The sequence below is a fragment of the Pimephales promelas genome, chromosome 3, assembly GCF_988280905.1.
Source record: "Pimephales promelas chromosome 3, fPimPro1.hap1.1, whole genome shotgun sequence".
Classification (NCBI taxonomy): domain Eukaryota; kingdom Metazoa; phylum Chordata; class Actinopteri; order Cypriniformes; family Leuciscidae; genus Pimephales; species Pimephales promelas.
Window position 1 is genome coordinate 37,731,851 of NC_142771.1, and position 18,816 is coordinate 37,750,666.

Here is an 18,816-nt window from a genome sequence, read left to right on the forward strand (position 1 = left end):
CCCTTGATTTACTCACCCTGAAACCTTCCTAGGTGTATATGACATTCTTATTTTAGAAGACTACAACCAGAGTTTTATTAAAAAATACTCTGGCTCTTCCAAGCTTGATAATGGGAGTGAATGGGTATTTTGGAAGTCCATCAAAGCGCATGTCATCCCTTTAACCAAAGACATGCTTTTCAAACTGACTGCTTAGCAGAAAAATAAGTAACAATGTTGAGTATTCTTTATTGAAGTTGAAGCACTGAAGTTGAACATAGGCTATATTTGAAGAGTTAAGATGCAAAAGCCTCTAAATGCCATTTGAAATTTGCTTCTAGAATGGTCATTTTTATCAAGCTTGTATATTTAAGTTAAGTATATTTAAGTTTAATAGGTAATCTTCATTGCCATTTAAGTGAAATTACTGAACTTAAATATACAAGCTTGATAAAAATGATCATTTTAGAAAAAAATTTCAAATGGCACTTAGAGGCTTTTGCCTCTTCATTTCCCCTTTAGACACGTTCTTTTTTTATTATTATTATTTGGTGTGTGCTAAATTTGCTGTTATTATCAGCATATGTTAAAGTATAGTTGCAAAGTGATTATGTTTTGGAACCTTCAGGAAACAAACCAGATCTTTCTCAAAATTTAATTTGCTGACTCTGTCAACTTCAAAAAGGTGTAGATCAAAAAAAAAAAAAAAAAAAAAAAATCAGTTTGAAGCAAGTTTTTTTTTTATTAAGAAAGTGAAAATATCAAGAACTAATAATAATTGCTTATACTGACTTGTTTAGGTAGCAAGGATTACATATCCTTGTTCAAAGCAAACCAGGCTCATGCTCCACTCTTCACATAATGTTACCCCCCCCAAACATTCCAACATAACAGAAAATATTTAAAATGAGCAAAACATAAAACATTTCCCACTTAACCTTATTCTTCCATAAAAACATTATATAACACTTATAATACATTATATAATCCCAGTTTTAGTTAAATTTTAAGTTTGTCTAAATTAAATTAAACTATTCAGATTGTGAACTCAAAAGATAAAGAAAGTTCTAAATACTCATAAAAGTTCATTTGATTTAACTATTCAATTTAAGTTTATCCAACTCAGACGAGTTCATTGTTTTAAGCATTATGGAATATACCAATAACTCCAAAGCACAGACATGAACACAATATCAGTGAAAATGTAAAGAGTCAAGAAGATCACATTTATGATTCTTGCCTTTTTGGTCAAAGACAGAGGTGTTATCTGTCGGCACTCATTGAGGATCAGCTTCAGACAGTCGGGAGTGCAACTCTGCTCTTCATTCTGATCTCTAAATGAGTCTGGAGGATTCTGCTGGTCTCTTACACAAACTGTGAGAGGGAAAAAAGTACAGCTCTGTATAAAAGTTTTGTCTGCATAATCTCACGCACGAATCTTTGCTGATTCCTCATGTGGTTTTGGGGTGGCTTGTTTAAATATGTGATATTGCATATTTTTTACATGGTTTTACATTTGCTAAATTCAGACTTCAAATGATCGATCCATCCATCCATCCTTTAGAGGCACAAGCATGCTGGAACATGTAGCCTATATATATATATATATATATATATATATATATATATATATATATATATTGGAGTCTAATTTACTCAAAGATTAGTTTAGTTAGCTTTTCTTTTTATGTACCAAAGCTAATAGTGTACCAAAGCCAAAGTTCCTCATAATCTGATGTTGTTTCAACTCTTACCATCTCGGCCAGTAAGATCGGCTGTAGTTTCCACTGATCTCTTCTTAGCTGCTTGATACTTCAGATAATTCACAAAGATGGTCTCCATTATGCTGATGCCAATTAGACAGAAGATCACACCGCAGTAAACCCCTGTGAAAAAACACAGGAAACTGCCCAGTTAAGAGTTTTGTTAGAAAAACGTTCTTCAAATATTCAGTGTTGGTTCTGGGAACGAAAAAAAGTCCAGATTACTTGACGTCACACTGTTAGACCATATGCTTTTTTTTTTTTTTTTTTACAGTAAATGGGCTCTATGCACGGCGGTATTTCCGGTGAAGCATTAGGGATGCTCGATAACTTCCGCCGATCGTAGAGTCCAATGCAATACCGAGAATTTATTGAATTTTATACTCCATGGTTATCCTAAAGAAACGTTAGTCACAAAAACAGATAAAACAGACACCCCTCGTTGTGTTTATGCTTCTTTTTAAAATTATATTAAATAAATATAACTATATATAAAATTACATCTAAACGTATTTACGTTTCATTTCAAAGACTGGAGGACAGTAAATCTTGAAGACTCTGCCATAATCCCGTTTTCCTCGGTTTTCCTCCGCTTTAATCTCCACAACCGGAGCATCCTTGCGTCAAATGCGGAATTCAATTTATGCGTGCGTATAGCCCATTACTGGCAACACTGTTGCCAGCAACTTCCTGTTAATTGTAGAGTTATTTACTGTGATCTACAGCAGTGGTTCTCAATCCTGGTCCTGGGGACCCACAGCTCTGCAGAGTTTGTATCCTCATTTAACACACCTGATCTGTTGGAAAAATTCACTCTCACCAGAATGGTTATTAAGATGTGACGTCTATAATGTGAATTTCTTTTCTGTGTTTTTTGATGGTGTGACCACTGGGGGGAGCTCTGGGCATATTTTTGTATTCCGTTAGCTAGCACTGAAAAAGGGCTGTATATGTTTGTTGAACATGCAGAAAAGGAGGACGCACATGTTGTGCTTTAATTACAGTCGTTATTTAATTACAAAAGTTTCTTCTGAAACTGATTCATCAATTTTTCCCACACAACTGTAGGATCTTCCGGCTCTCCAATCAAATAGAGCAAAGACGGTTCTATTGACAGTAAGGTAGCCAGAGCCATATGAATTGCTAATTACTTGGATCAGATCGTGGAGCCGTCCACGTCCCATAGTCCTCGTATCATCAGCTCATTAGGAAAGAGCTCTATTTTCAGTATGCTACTCGTTGTCTTTTGACTTCCGGTCTGTATTTTCATAGCGATCTTGCACAGGTATGAATGAACTGCTCGTCGACATTTGTTAAAGACATCTGCTTTACAATGCTCATGATAACTTTTGTTAACTCTACAATAAGTAAATCCACTTCACCAGCTAATTACTCATCGACAGCGATGCCATAGAAATATACAGAGCGACCGCAAAACCGGAAGTTCAAAGACAATATTCTAAAGATGACGGCGCCCACGTTTCTCTGGTGCATATGGTCTATATAAAAAGTGCAGAGCAGTGGGTCTGGAACCAGACTTCAGCAGGATTGAGACACTGGTCATGAGGAGGTTGGTATTGTTTCTTTCTGTTTGACAGGAGGCGTCAACTTTAAATTTATTTGAGGAGGATTTGCAATTGTTCTGCCTTAATGCCTTAAATTCATAACAATTCTTCATTTTAAGGGAATACTGCTTTAAATCCTTGTGTTTGATTGTTGTGACTTCATTTGAGATTGAATTACTGTTGTATTCTTAAAAATGAAGTAATATTAAACAATCAGGTTAATGTTAGACGCACCAATCAGAGGGATTTCTCTCCCTGTAGAGGGCAGTGTGTTGTTGATAATCAGCAGCATCACAGAAACAGACAGAAGTAAAGTCACTTTGAAGGCCACTTTGTCTGCTGCCTTTGAGTCAACGAAGAAGGAGATCACGTCCAGCACAAGTAAGAAACACGATGGTATTATAATGTTTATGACATACAGTACAGGTCTCCTTTTTATCTCGATCTGCAATGGAGAGAGAGAGAATAATTTGAATCCTAATGTATTGAAAATTCTTCATTAATTTAGAAGACATTTGATACCACAAGGTTTAAAAATATAATAAATACATTTATTACACATTTTTTCACTAACTCATGAACTAGTTGTTCTTGTTTTTTTTTGTTTTTTTGTATTTATTTATTCAATCGTTGGTTTACGTTCCATATCCAGTGTGCTGTACCTCATAGATCAGCTGATGCATTTTAAGTCTTTCAAGACCATCAAAAGTGGTTTTATTACTGTGAATTATATTGATGAGGTTCCACTCTCCCTGGCTCTCAAAGATCTCCTTCGACTTGTTTATAATATGATTAGCATTTAATGTTTTTATTACAATCTCTTTATCTGTAAAAAAAAAAAAAACAGACATGATTATTTTATTAATTATTATTTCAAAATAAATCAAATAGTGTAGACGAATAAACCATGTAATCTTGTGTTTGTTTGTCTAAACTGATTCATGTGTTTTAGATGTACCTGAATACACTGCAGACTGAAGTGTTATACTGCACTTTTGGGTGTCGAAGGGAAACCTGTAGAGATCCATCTTGCAGGCCGTGGTCAAAGCAAAAATATCAGTTGAGATTGTAACTCCAGAAGAGCGCAAATGCACATATGGAGACTCCTTTGTTCCATACTCTGTCTTGATGCTAAATGGATAAAATATAAATTAACACTGATTATTAAAGACAAGATGATTGGAGACAATTAATCAAATCAAATGTAAATGCAAAAGTAATTGCCACATAGCAACATTGTGACAGTTCAGTTTCGGCCTATATCTGGCACACGTGGAATTCTGATCAGTATGGAATCCCTAAAGGGACGGGGTGGTGGAAAACAAATAATTTTCGATAGTATTTAATTGTTCCTAGAAATCTCATTAGCTCTTTCTTTGTAAAAGGGACTGGGAAATTATCAATGGCCTGGACTTTTGCCCAAAAAGGACACACATTACCTTGTCCCACCACATTTCCCAAATAGACCACACTGGCACGTGCAAATTCTTTCTTTCCTTCTTTCTTTCTTTCTTTCTTTCTTTCTTTCTTTCTTTCTTTCTTTCTTTCTTTCTTTCTTTCTTGTATTTATATAGCACAATTTATTGCAACTACAGTTGCACCAATGTGCTTTCCAGCGATACCAAATAAACAATAAATAAATAGACATCACAAAAGAAAACAACGAACAGTAACAGAGAAATTAAGGCTCAACGCCCAGAGGAATTAAAAGCCTGAGTTAATAGGTGGGTTTTTAATAATTATTTAAAACTGGAAATAGTCTGAGCCAATCTAATGTGAATGGGTAACAGCGATCGAGAAAGCACGATCCCTCCTATGTTTAAATCTGGATCTGGGGATCATTAAGAGAAACTGATCAGAGGACCGTAGGGGTAGGGGTGGTTAATCTGTCTGATTTTTCGATTCGATTACGATTGTTGAAGTCTCGATTCGATTACAGTCGATTTTCGATTATTAACGATTACCGATTATTGATTTCCCATTTCACTTTAGTAAACGAAAATATACTAGACCAATATATGGTTATATTAGCAGCAGCAACATTTTGGTATTAATTGCACTTTTTATTTGTTTGATATTCAATGAAAATGTAATGATGGTTAGTGAGGACATGTAAACATGCTTGTTGTCTACTACTTAGGCAACTCATTATCTTTAAATAATTTTTTTTTTTCAAAAGAAATTGTGTTGCATTATAATGCAAATGCACTTGGTAATAATTTGCTTTAAAAGTACAAAGTAATGACCCATCAAGAATTAACGCACAATATATTTTATTAACATTGCAAAGAACCAACAGGAAAATAAACGTGTGCCTGAACTAGGAGCATTACTTGTAGTAAATAAATAATATAATGACCGGTACAGCCGAGTGTTTTTCCTCCTATGGCTGGAAACGTGTCATATGGCTTCATATATTTGTCATGTTTCGTTGTTGGTTTTATTCTACAAAGCTTACAACTATGCGGCTCTTGTCCAGCTCCTTTCCCCCTTCAACTTCAGAAGCCAAAATATTTTTGGATCTCGCGCGCCATCGCGTCTCTGTTATGTGCACGCCACAGACGGTCCGGCCACTGCACTTCCGTCCTTCAGAGTTTCGACTTTCGCGTTCCGTCAATATTACGTTATTATAAATATATATATGAAAAAATTGTTGTTTTTTTTTGAAAATCTATTTTTTGACATTTGTGAGTCGATTCAGGATCCTCTACGTCCGCATCGCGATGCATCGAGCATCGATTTTTTTTCCCCCACCCCTATGTAGGGGTCTATTTGATGTATGCCGTTTCACTAAAGAAACAAAGTATGTGGGTGCCATACCATTTAAGAATTTAAAAACAAACAATAACAGTTTATATTCTATACGGAAACGGATCGGCTGCCACTGAAGAAAGTGCAAGATTGGAGTAATGTGCTCATGCTTTTTTGTACCAGTCAGTAGCCTGTCTGTGTTCAGTCAGTATTCTGTGCTGTGTCAAAATTACCTTTGAGAGAAACGGTAATTTTGAGATTGGTCTAAAATTAGATAAATCTGTCAGATCCAAATTCGATTTTTTAATTAAAGGTTGCACTATAGCGTGTTGTAGATAGGCTGGCACAGAACCCGTAGCCAGACAGCAATTTATTAGGGTCAAAATACTAGGGCCAATGACATTGAAAGTTTTTTTAAAAATATGGGTCGGAATAACATCTTGAGGACTAGTAGAAGGCTTCAAATGTTTGACTATCCTCGCCAGTGTAGACACAGGCTCAAACCAATGAAAAACAGCAGACAGTCGCTGGCGGAATTGAAGGATCATGAGCATCTTATCCATAAAATGTGTGCGAAAGTTTTCACAGGTTTGTACAGAGACATCAGTACCATCTGAGGCTGGAGGATGTATCACAGCATTTAGTGTACTAAATAAAACTCTAGAGTTAGGCCGTGTGTCCACCAAAGCGTTTTTCCACGCCCCTGGCATATGTTTTCTAATTGTTTTCGATGGGAGCGCCGCGTTTTTTAAACGCCATGAGCGTACCGAGGCTCTGAGCGTTTTTTTTCACGCTGAAGCGCCGAGCACCCAGCGTTTTTTACTGGTCGCTGGGAGTTGAAAAATGTTCAACTTTGGATAAAACGCAGCGCTCATCACTGTCAATTTTTACCCAGCCATCCAATCACGGTGGAGGAGGGGCGGGACTAATACCACACCGACCAACTGTCACAACATTCAACTGCTGCGGATTTTCTGTATCATAGCAACGAAACGTCTCAACGGAAAAAACGCTGCGCTGCCAAAACGCTCTCAAGCGCCCAAAGCACGGCGTCTTCAGCAGAGCGTCTAGCGTTTTCAGCTGGATAAAAACGCTTTGGTGGACACACGGCCTTATGGACATTTTTTTTTCAATAAGATCAGAAAAATATTTGTCCAGCACAGTTTTAACCATTTTCTGATATTTTGATAACAGGTCCCTATAAATGTTGTGAAAAACTTGAAGCTTATTTTTCTTCCATTTTCGCTCTGCACAACCTACGAAGAGCACGAGTGGCATCATTTAACCATGGTTCTAATTTTGGTTTGATACGTCTAGCCTTAATCGGTGCAATAGAGTCTAAAATATTGGTGGATGTAAGCATAGAAGAAGATAATAACTCATCCGCACACAAGTGCGATGGTGAGCTTTCATACACATTTGAGGTGGCAACCTCATTAAACATACTAAAAATCTTAATTCAGTGGTTTCAGAGTTCATAATACGACCACTGAGAGGGGGCACACAGGATTTCCCCACAGGGTATGATAGAGAAATTTTAAAAAGCAACAGACTCATCAGAGAAGCCAGTATCTGTAATTTCAAGATCACATACTGATACACCATAAGATAAAACAAGATCCAGGGTGTGACCCTGTTTATGGGTCGGGCCTGTCACAGACTGGACAAGATTAAAATAATCAATAAGATTTAAAAAATCTCTTGCCAGCACACTTGAGGGACAACACACATGAATATTAAAATCCCCGATCATCAAGAGTCTATCATTCTTCATCATGAGTCCCCCTAAGAACTCTGTGAACTCTGAGATAAGTTCTTATTTGATTTAGGTGGTCGATACACCAGCACACATTTAGGATTTAGTAAGTCAAATCCACACCGGATTTAGTAAGTCAATTTGCATCAGTTGAAACTTGAGAAGATGTTTGTCTTCATGTTTCAACAGTCAAATTTCTTTTTAAAGACTGATGCAATACCTCCTCCACGGCAACCAGTGGTACGGAGTGAGCTAAAGAACTTACAGTCCAGTGGTACAAGCTCTGTGAAAGGGCTCTGATCGCCAGTGTTGATCCATGTGTCATCCAAACATTGCGAGTTGAAAAAATCCTTCAAAATAAAAGTCTTGTTTATTACCGATCTCGAGTTAACCAAGGCCATTTTGGCCGTGATCGATTCATACACCGGCCTTGACGCATAACACAGGGAGCGAAGATTATTTTGATTTACTCCCCCTCTGCGGAGATGAGGCAAAAGTACCTGGGATGGAGTTTAGATCAGGCACAACAGGCTGAATCCAGCGGAATCGCGGCTCCACGCAGTGCCAGAGCATAGACCGATCCGAAACCAGGCCACAGCGGCAGAAAAACAGCCAGGAGCGAGGCACCGTCAAAGATGTACATCCTCCATCTAGTAGAAATCCCACCTCGCTTTCCGCGTCTGCGACGTAATTTTTTCCCGGAGGTGGCATACGATAGCCGGCGAAGACTCTCCGGTATGGAAAACTAAAATGGAGGAGCTAAGGTTGACGACTCATTTAAATCCTGTTTGATCAGTTTTTCAACGGAGTGTTGAATAGTGAGTAATGTTTGCTTGTCATAGACCAGAGAAGTTTAGACGTATTGAAAGATAAGAGAAAAATATAAAACAATCACAAACAGCCAGGCAAGCTACGGACGGCAAGCCATACACACTGGTGCCATCAACATCCTGTCACAATTATTCACATTTTGCTAAACTTACTATCAACTTTCTGTCTCAAGGCGAGTAAATAAAGTGCACAATTGGCAAAGATGTTCCTCCCATGTCTGGCTATACTCCACCACATCATCCAGATACACAGCACATCCCTCAAACCCAGATATTACCAGATTCATCAGGCGCTGGAATGTAGCTGGAGCATTTTGAAGACCGAAACACATACGCACAAGAATATAACCCGAAAGACGTTGTGAAAGCACAGACTTCCTGAGCACGAGAAGTTAAGGGTACCTGATAATATCCCTGAAGTAAATCAATCTTCGTAACAAACTCAGCTGACCCTACCGAATCAAAGCAGTCTTCAATTCTTTGAAAGTGGAAAAGAGTCGGATTTAGTAACAGTGTTCAATCTTCTATAATTGGTACAAAAACTAAATGTTTCATCCGGTTTCGTAACTAAAGAGAAGGAGAAGCCCAACTGGAACTAGATCGTTTCGTAAGTCCATTCTCCAAAAGACACTTAACCTCTGATTCCAAAAAAAATTGTTTTTCAAGAGACACACGATAAAATCGTTGCCGAATAGGTTGAGAATCACCAATATCAATAATGGTAAAATGGTAAATGGACTGCATTTATATAGCGCCTTCATAGACCTAATGGCCACCAAAGCGCTTTACATTTGCCTCACATTCACCCATTCATACACTCATTCATATACCGACGGCGGTGTCAGCCATGCAAGGCACCAGCCAGCTCGTCGGGAGCAGCTGGGGTTAGGTGTCTTGCTCATGGACACCTCGACACTTGGTCAGGTGGAACCGAGGATTGAACCACCAACCTTTCAGTTCGCAGACAACCCACATGAGCCACTGCCGCCCCTATAACATGTCAGAATCATGTCAGTGCACGATGGAGTACCAGAAAAAAGATCAGATGTATTAATTTCTAAACTGTCTTGAGATAAATGCCCAACCATAATCTCGAATTTATTTTATTGTCTAGGTTGAATTAAATATTCGTCAAAAATATCCTTCTCAACCCCACTTTCGCCCCCCCCCCCCACAGCAATCGCAACCTCCTGAGTGACCTTGTGAGCAGCGAGCATCAACCAAGGTAGTCCCTCCTCCCAGTCTTTCAACTGTTTTAGTGTTTGATGAAAGCACTCGAGGGCACCCTGACTCTCATGATGGTAAGCACTGCTTTTTTGATGATCTACCTGCAACTATTTTAGAATTTGGGCAAACATATGAGACATACGTATTCGCAGCAGGGTATCGCATAGTTTGGCACATCAGTCAATAGCTCAGCTTGTCAGTTAACTATGGCTCTTTGTACACAGCAAAAACTCCAGTATTAAATTAGTCCAGTGTTATATGAGTCCACACTCAAGAGTGTTAAATTTAATGAGATAATTAAGTGATTAATTGACCGGTGATTGTGCATTATTGAAGACACCTAAAGCAGAAACACTGAAGGGGAAAATCTAAAATTGTAAGCCACCATTATGGCGATCATTGTTTAATTTAGGTGGGCTCTTGACCCATATATTGTTAACTTTAGATTTTGTTTGGCTGTTGTATCTGAGTTATTCCTGCCAGATGAACAAAAAACTAAAGTGATCTAATGGTGTTGGTTATATTATGATAATTAATCATTTTAACTTTATGTTTGTGATTTGTGCGGTTGGTTCTTTCTTTTAGGCACACACAGACCTCATGATTCAGTCAATGCATCTCAACAATGGTGATGAGCAGAATATTCAATTAGAAAAGTAAATTTCATAGGCAATTCAGATCGTAATTCATTCATACTGCAATGCATGATGGGAGCCATTAATGAGTTAAGATTGGTGGCAGCCACTGCAACATGGATTATTATTGTCAACATTGTTGAGATTCACAGGCTGATTATTGATGTCTGTGTTTCTAAATAAATGTAATTAAATATTGTAGATTATAAGAAAATAATGATAATCACATGCTGTAGCATCAAAAAGCAGTTGCTAATAATTTAAACCAAATCATCTAATTAGGTTTTATTATTCAGATCAAAGCATGATTGTGCCAAAACATAACCAACACTATCAGATCACACTTTTCTTTGTTCACTTGACTGTTATAACGTCAATAACCGCAGACAAACAAAGTTTAAAGTGAAAGTATAAGGGTCAAGAGTCCAACTAAAGCAAACACTGATCACCATAACGGTGGCTTACAATTTGTGATTTTCTCCTTCAGAGATTCTGCTTGTTAACATCAGGTGTCTTCAATAATGCTCAATCATCACTAAATTAATCACTTAATTATCTCATTAACTTCACTTCATTAACTCTTGAATGTAAATTTAACACTCATATCTGCATCACATCTTCCATCTGAAAGCAGGTGAAGGTGATTTACTACTAATCAAGGAACCGGCTATACTGAAGAGACACGCATAACAATGTCACGCGATATATCGCCCAGCCCTAATTTACTGTGCTGCGGCAGCAATTCTTTGTTGTAAATGAATTCAACCCAAGTGCTCTTTGGTGACGTGGATGATTACGTTACTGTTGATCATCTGTCCATCATCTTATAAAGCCCACCCTGACAATTTGATTGATCCGAACAGTTTTGGTTCGGGTATACTTGCTTCACAATGGATCAAGTCCAGACCGAACTTCCCGACCTCAAATTTTGTTTCCAGGGCTAAGTTCGGCTGGCATCCAGGCTATCACAGTATACCCTGGAGGCTACACTCAAAAAAATGATATGTTGGCTTTAATTAACTTTGTTATGTAAACAGACTCCACATAACTGGGTTACGTTAAACAAACATAATTTTTACCTCCTAAGACCTGGTTGTCCACATACGTGGACATCACATTATTTGTTGTGTGTCCAGGGGTCAGAAAGTAAAAGTCCTGCCATATTTTTCGGTGGAATAAAAATGTGGCAGTACTTTTACTTTCTGACCCCTGGACTTTTCCACCCAAAACTAGGGTCTTAGGAGGTTAAAACAGTTGGTTTCTACATGAGTTCAGATCAAATGATTGTGAAACAATGATTATGTTGAACCAACACCATCAAATCAACTTTTTTTTCTTTGCTTATCTAACTGTTATAAGTCAGATACAGCAGCCAAGCATAATCTAAAGTTATTGATGTCAGGGTCAAGAGCCCAAATGAAACAAACAGTGATCTCCATAATGGTGACTTTCAATTGCGGTTTTCTCCTTCAGTGATTCTGCTTTTTAACATCATGTGTCTTCAATAATGCTCAATGATCACTTTAATGGAAAATTGTATGTTACTGACAGAATACTGATCCTTTTTACAGCAAAGGTTAATAGTGAATAAATAAAGCTGATAATTTCCTTAATTTTTAAAAAAAAAAAATTATACCTTTCCAATATGCCAATGTCTGGAGTCCAAAACATATTTTTTGGGGCTGCAAATGTTTCAATTTGACAATAATTGGCTGGGTTCCACATCATTCTCACATTTGGCCACACCTGGAAAGTTAAATGAAGTTCAGAATGATTATAAGACAAATAATGCATGCTTGAAAATTAAATTAAATATATTTTTTAAAACACTTACAGTTATCATTTTAAGCTGTGTTGTGAGACTCTGGGCTTTTTCATTCTGTAGATAAAAAGATGTGTTGAGAAATGATACAACAACTGCTTGACATCCCATGATTTAAATGAGAAGATAAATCATGCTGGACTCATACCACATTGGTGATGGAGGACACATATATGTCCACATGAATGTCTGCAGGCTGGTCGGCATATTTGGATTCGTATTTGTAGTTGTACATCAGGGGCCACATTCTTTCATTCTGAGTGCTATTGTCTTCTAAGCCGAGATCTTTCCAAAGCTTAATTTTAGCTTCGGCATACTGTCTTGAATTGCAGGCTGACCCCCGCCCTGTGTGTATGAGACATTCAGAAACACAGAGAATGGATTTAAATGGACTTAAATTAGGGGGGGGGGGGGGGGTTATGGAGTCAAGGATTTTTTTTACTCTAAAATGTTTATTAAATGAGTTTAAATGTTAACAGTATTATACATGTTAAAACGAAATACAAATTTTGCTGTGTTAAAAAATGTTCTCATCTGAAATAAAGGAATATATCATATAAACAAGTAATTGTTGTGTATTTTACAAAGGTTTAGATGATTACGTTAATATATATAGGCTATATATATATATATATATATATATATATATATATATATATATATATATATATATATATATATTATTTTATTTATTTATATTTTTACAGTAAGTTTGAATTGAGTCAGAAGTATGTGGTAATTCTTTATTAATTACTAATGGGTTCCCTATATTGTCACTTTAGAATACTGTTTCAGGTTCTAAGTAATTCCTGAAGGACTATCTAATAATTATTTATTAATTACTAATAATTTTCTTATATTTTCACTTTAGAAGACTGTTTCAGATTATAAATAGCCTAATTCCTGGATAATTATTTGATAATTCTTTATTAATTAATAATGGGTTCCCTATATTTTCACTTTAGAATACTGTTCCAGCTTCTAAGTAATTCCTGAAGAACTATTTAAAAGTTATTTATTAATTACTAATAATTTTCTTATATTTTCACTTTAGAAGACTGTTTCAGATTATAAATAGCCTAATTCCTGGATAATTATTTGATAATTCTTTATTAATTAATAATGGGTTCCCTATATTTTCACTTTAGAATACTGTTCCAGCTTCTAAGTAATTCCTGCAGAATTATTTGATACTTATTTATTAATTACTAACAAGTTCCCTATATTTTCAGTTTCCCTCAGTCGTTGCCTCAAATACATGAATGAATCAAATACTACTCAGTGGCATTCTATGCTGAGGAAAACAGACACACACAGTACTGTATATAAAATATACAAATAATCTGAGGTTAGTTTTGTATGACTGTTTAGTAGTTTCTTCTTAGTTATTTTTCTTGAACCTTAATTAGTAGAGAATTAATAGTAGTTCTTCAGGAGGTATGACAGAATTTATTAGTTATTGATGAACTAACTGATACTTAACACAATCAAAATTATATTACATACTGATTAGTTAACACATCTTCCTTAGTAATTAACAGTAGTGAAGAAGTAGTTAATGAAGAATTACCTATTAGTTCGTCAATAATTCCTTATTAATTCTGCAGTAAGTAAGATACAGTATTCTAAAATGTTACCAAAATGTTTAACAGTGCAGACATAACTATAAATTAAAATTACCAAGATGAATTAACAGATTGTAATTATTTTCATTTGAATGCCTTATGTATTAACTAATAATAACAATGAATAACCTAATTGTAACTTTTTATTATTTATTATTGTTAACAATATTTACTTACATATTGAGGCAAGGGAAAATATTAGCCAGTGCAGGTACATTGTCAATCCTGAAAAAAACCCAGGTGCCTGAAATACATCTGCTGTAGGATGAGGAGTCACTCTTGCACAGATGTCAGTCATCTGGTCATATTTATACACTGTGAGAGAGTAACACATTCTCACTCTCAACCAGTGGCAGAGCAGAATATTTTCATAGTGGGAGGCAGGGGCCAGTTTGTGGTGGTACGTAAATCTTCATTATTTCAACAGAAAGAAGTTTAACTATAAAGTGCTGGATTGTTTTATTGCCTACTGTTAACTCTTACTGTAAAAAAAAAAATCTAAATTCTGACAACAACATTCCATTTTCCACTAAAACATTAATATACAGCAGAAAGCAAAAGTAGCCTAAGGATATATACTGTGAATTAACAGCTCTCAAAGTCGACACCCAGAGGTTGTTTCCCCCAATCACATCCTATTCACTACTACTTACATTAGTTCATATATAGTCCACTTAAATGAAAAGAAGTTAATTGAGACACTGATGAATGCCTGATAAGCAGAATCACTAAAGGACAGAGAAACAAGAGCAGAAAAAAGAGAAACACAAGGAAAAACTGACTACCAGACAGACTGAGTGTGAAAACAGTTTACAAACCAGTTTATCATTATTTTTCACACATGTACACAAGTTCTTGTTAGGAATTAACAGATATTTATCTGTTTATGTTTTATTGAATATAATACATTTTGTAGTCACCATGATGTAGATCAGTGTTTACTTTAGTTGGTCTCTTTATTTTTTACCATAAGTGAGTTTTACAAATTTTTTTCTTGTGAGAAAAAGTCAAGAAAAAGTTGATCAGGTGTTTTGTCATAATCGTCATGTACATGTCTGCTTCTCCGAAGTTCCTGTGTATAAACATTACATTTATGGGTATTTATTAATCATATAACTTTGAATCTACATCATGAAATTCAGTAATATTTCTGTAAACATTTTTTATGAAAGAAAATAAACATGATGTAGATACAGACATCAACATCAACAATCAGCATATATCTCAACAATGGTGACAATCAAAAGTTTCTTGTTGCAATGCATGCTGGGTCCCAGGATAGTATAAAACTCTTTATTCATTATGCATGCACTGCAGTAGGGTTGGACGATATATCGCATGAACTTGTTATGCACATCTCATCAGTAAAGCCGCTTTTGATGATTGTCATAACATAACTAACACCATTAGATAACTTTATTATTTTTCTGTGTTCACCTGGCAGTTAAAACTCAGATACAACAGCCAAACAAAATCTAAAGTTAATAATTTAAGGGTCAAGAGCCCAACTAAAGCAATCAATGATCGTCATAATGGTGACTTACAATTTTAAATTTTTCGCCTTGAGTGATTCTGCTTTAGGTGTCTTTAATAATGCTCAATCATCATTTAATTAATCACTTAATTATCTCATTAATTTTAATCTCATAAACACTCTCAGGAGTGTAAATTTAACACTGGATGTGTTATGTTGACATCTTAGATTTTTAAAATCTCCATACAGCTATCACCCAGAGTGATATGTTTTGTACACTGTTATGTTACATATGAGTCATACAGTGATGGAGTGTGGTGGTTCAGGGAAGCTCTTGAGGAAAACATTTGCATTGCTTCAGGGAGATCAACACTGTAATACATTCATGATTCTGTCACGATAACGGCATTTCCTGAATTCCTGAATACAAACAAATTCCTCTAGCCCGTTCGTGCGGTGATATAGGCTTCTAAATAACTGAAGATAAGTTCCAACCACAAGGCAAACAGCAAAAGATTTGTTCTTCACAGCAAGTATAGCAGATACATTATAGTATAGCAGTATAGCAGTAAGTATAGCAGTAATCATTAGATTACTTTACTTACATAACATTTTTTCTTTATTCATCTGGCAGTTACAACTCAGACACAACAGCCAAACAAAATCTAAAGTTAATATAAGGGTCAAGAGCCCAACTAAAGCAAACAATGATAACCATGTATATACCATCATATATATACACTCAAAAAAGAACTTGTTGAATGAACATGATTTAATCAAATAAATTGTTGAATGAACGTGATTTAAACGTAGCATTGTGCATCTAATCAAATCAAGTAAACTTGGACTACTTTGAATATTGTATGTGAACACAATATACATTTGTAGATTCAACATGATTGTAATATGTCAATGTAACTTCTTCACAACTAATTGAATCAAAATGTTTGTATTGTGTTAGTCTAATCAAATTTATTCTTATCCACTCAATGTCAGTAAAGCACTTCAATTCAACAAGATTCTGCCTTGTTACATGAACTAGTTAATGTCTTGGTTTGGTAGTTGATTGAGCATTAATGAAGACACCTGATGTTAACAAGCAGAATCACTGAAGGAGAAAACCATAATTTTTAAGTCACCGTTATGGAGATCCGTGTTTGCTTTAGTTGGGCTCTTGACCCTTATATTATTAACTTTATATTTTAATTTGCTGTTGCATCTGAGTTATGCCTGTCAGATTATCTTTTTAACAAAGATAAAAAATGTATAGATACAGATTTAATGTCTTCTTTTTTCTTCAAATGTCAGTTAGTTCTTGTCTTTCTGCTCGTTTCTTTTTCTGTTCTCTTTTTTTCGTTCCGATTCTGCTTGTTAACAGGTTTAGTAAGGCTGAAATGACTCCACATTTAATGTACACAGATTTGGTTGCTCACATAAGGTCCAGTTGTGGTGTATTTTTTGCTCTTGGTTGACATGTGGCATTGCATGGCTTGATTGTGGCCCAGATCCTGCAAACAGGAGTGGTCCGCCCAAGGGCCGTCATTCCATGATGCATGTGGACCAGATCAGCTTCCCACCTGTGCCAGATATGGGCCAGATCTGGACCCAAAAAATATTGCTATCTGGGGTTGTTCTGATAATAAAAATAATAAATAATCTCTCTTTGAGGCACACACAGACTTATAGATTCACTGTATGAATCTCAACAATGGTGACAAATAGAATATTCTTTTAGGAAAAGGATATTTCTAAAACAATTCAGATCATAATTTATTCATTATTCATACTGCAATGCATGATGGGAGCTATGAATGAGTTTTGATTGGTGGCACCCAGAATGCACTGCAACATGCTTATTTATGGTCACCATTGTTGAGAATCACAGGCTGATTATTGATGTCTCTGTCCAAACAAAATTCCATTTTCAATAACTTTTGATCAGAACAAGTTTTAAGAACTCTTTTGGCTTATATTGAAAAATCGGGATTTTATGCTGTTAAATAACTTTGATACGATAAAAATCAATATACATTCATGTCAGTGATTCAAGGCACATGATTGTGAAATAATGATTATGTAAAAACATAACCAACACCATGAGATCACATTTTACCTTTGTTCATCTGGCTGTCATAACTCATGTACAGCAGCCAAACAAAATCTAGTTAAATATGTAAATGTCAACTGCCCAACTAAACCAAACACTGATCTCCATAATGGTGACTATAAATTGTGAATTTTGAATTTGATTTTGAATTTTCAGTGATTCTGCTTTTTATCATCAGGTGTCTTTAATAATTCTCAATCATCCCTCAATCAATAACTTAAATAGCACATTGACTTTAACAGTGTTATATTAACACTCAAATTTTAACACTTTAACACTCTTGAGTCTTTAACACTCTTGAATTTTTGCTGTGTAGTAACATTCAGAAAGCTGGATATTTTATGTTCTTGGAATGTTAGAAATCATGTTGAATTTTTAATAGAAAATTATGTTTAAAGAACATTTGAGGAACATTGTATCTCTTAAAACACAATCCTCTAACGTCAAGAAAATGGGACCTTTTTCATGTTCCCAGAACCAACACTGAATATTTGGAGAACGTTTTTATAACAAAAATTCTGTTAGCTGGGAACACACTGTTCTGATGACGCAAGAGTTGCAACTAAATGGCAGCTGAGAAGGCCATTCTTTGTGTTCTTTGTGAAGAATTTCAGCAAGTGCAGTAGCTAACCAATGTTACAGCTACTGCACTTGCTTCCCAGAACATAGGAGCAACATCCCAATCGAGTAAAGGGATTTGTGAAAACAGAAATGGAAGCATATACCTAATTTAGACTAAAACACATCTATTTAGCCTCACATACTGAGGGTTTTAATACCCTGAATTTTCTTTCTCATTTTTAGGAAAAACACTTAATTACCATTGTTTATTTCTATACCAAATGTCATAAACTTACAATGAAGCTAAAAATATAAACAACTACATCATGTTGATATCCTATATTTTTACAATCTTCATACAGCTGTCTCCATTCAGCTATCACAGTTATATGTTTTATACACAGTCTTTGTTTTATTACCCATGAGTTATGCAGTGATGGAGTGGGGGTTTAGGGATCAACACTGTAATACATTCATGATTCTGTCACGATAATAGCATTTCGTGAATGTTACACAAAAAAATTCTTCCAGCCCTTTCGTGCGGTGATACATAGGCTTTTAAATAACTGAAGATAAGTCACAACCACAAGGCAAAACAGCAAACGATTTTTGGTTAAAAGCAAGTACAGTAGATATAATCATCATATTACTTTACTTACATTACTATTTTTCTTTGTTCATCTGGCAATTAAAACTCAAATACAACAGCCAAACAAAATCT

At 35.6% G+C, this 18,816-nt stretch overlaps 1 protein-coding gene across 1 annotated transcript; it reads right to left on the bottom strand.

The window, feature by feature from the left end:
* Nucleotides 1-697: 697 nt before the first annotated feature.
* LOC120464460 (5-hydroxytryptamine receptor 3A-like) lies at nt 698-14,285 on the bottom strand. Its single transcript, XM_039653972.2, has 9 exons — nt 14,131-14,285; nt 12,477-12,673; nt 12,341-12,385; nt 12,143-12,252; nt 4,266-4,438; nt 3,970-4,133; nt 3,542-3,752; nt 1,734-1,865; nt 698-1,353 (listed from the first exon to the last, which is right to left on the bottom strand). Exons 1-9 carry the CDS (start codon nt 14,249-14,251, stop codon nt 1,127-1,129), a joined length of 1,380 nt encoding a protein of 459 aa, XP_039509906.2. The 5' UTR covers nt 14,252-14,285; the 3' UTR covers nt 698-1,126.
* Between the last annotated feature and the right edge of the window lie 4,531 nt (nt 14,286-18,816).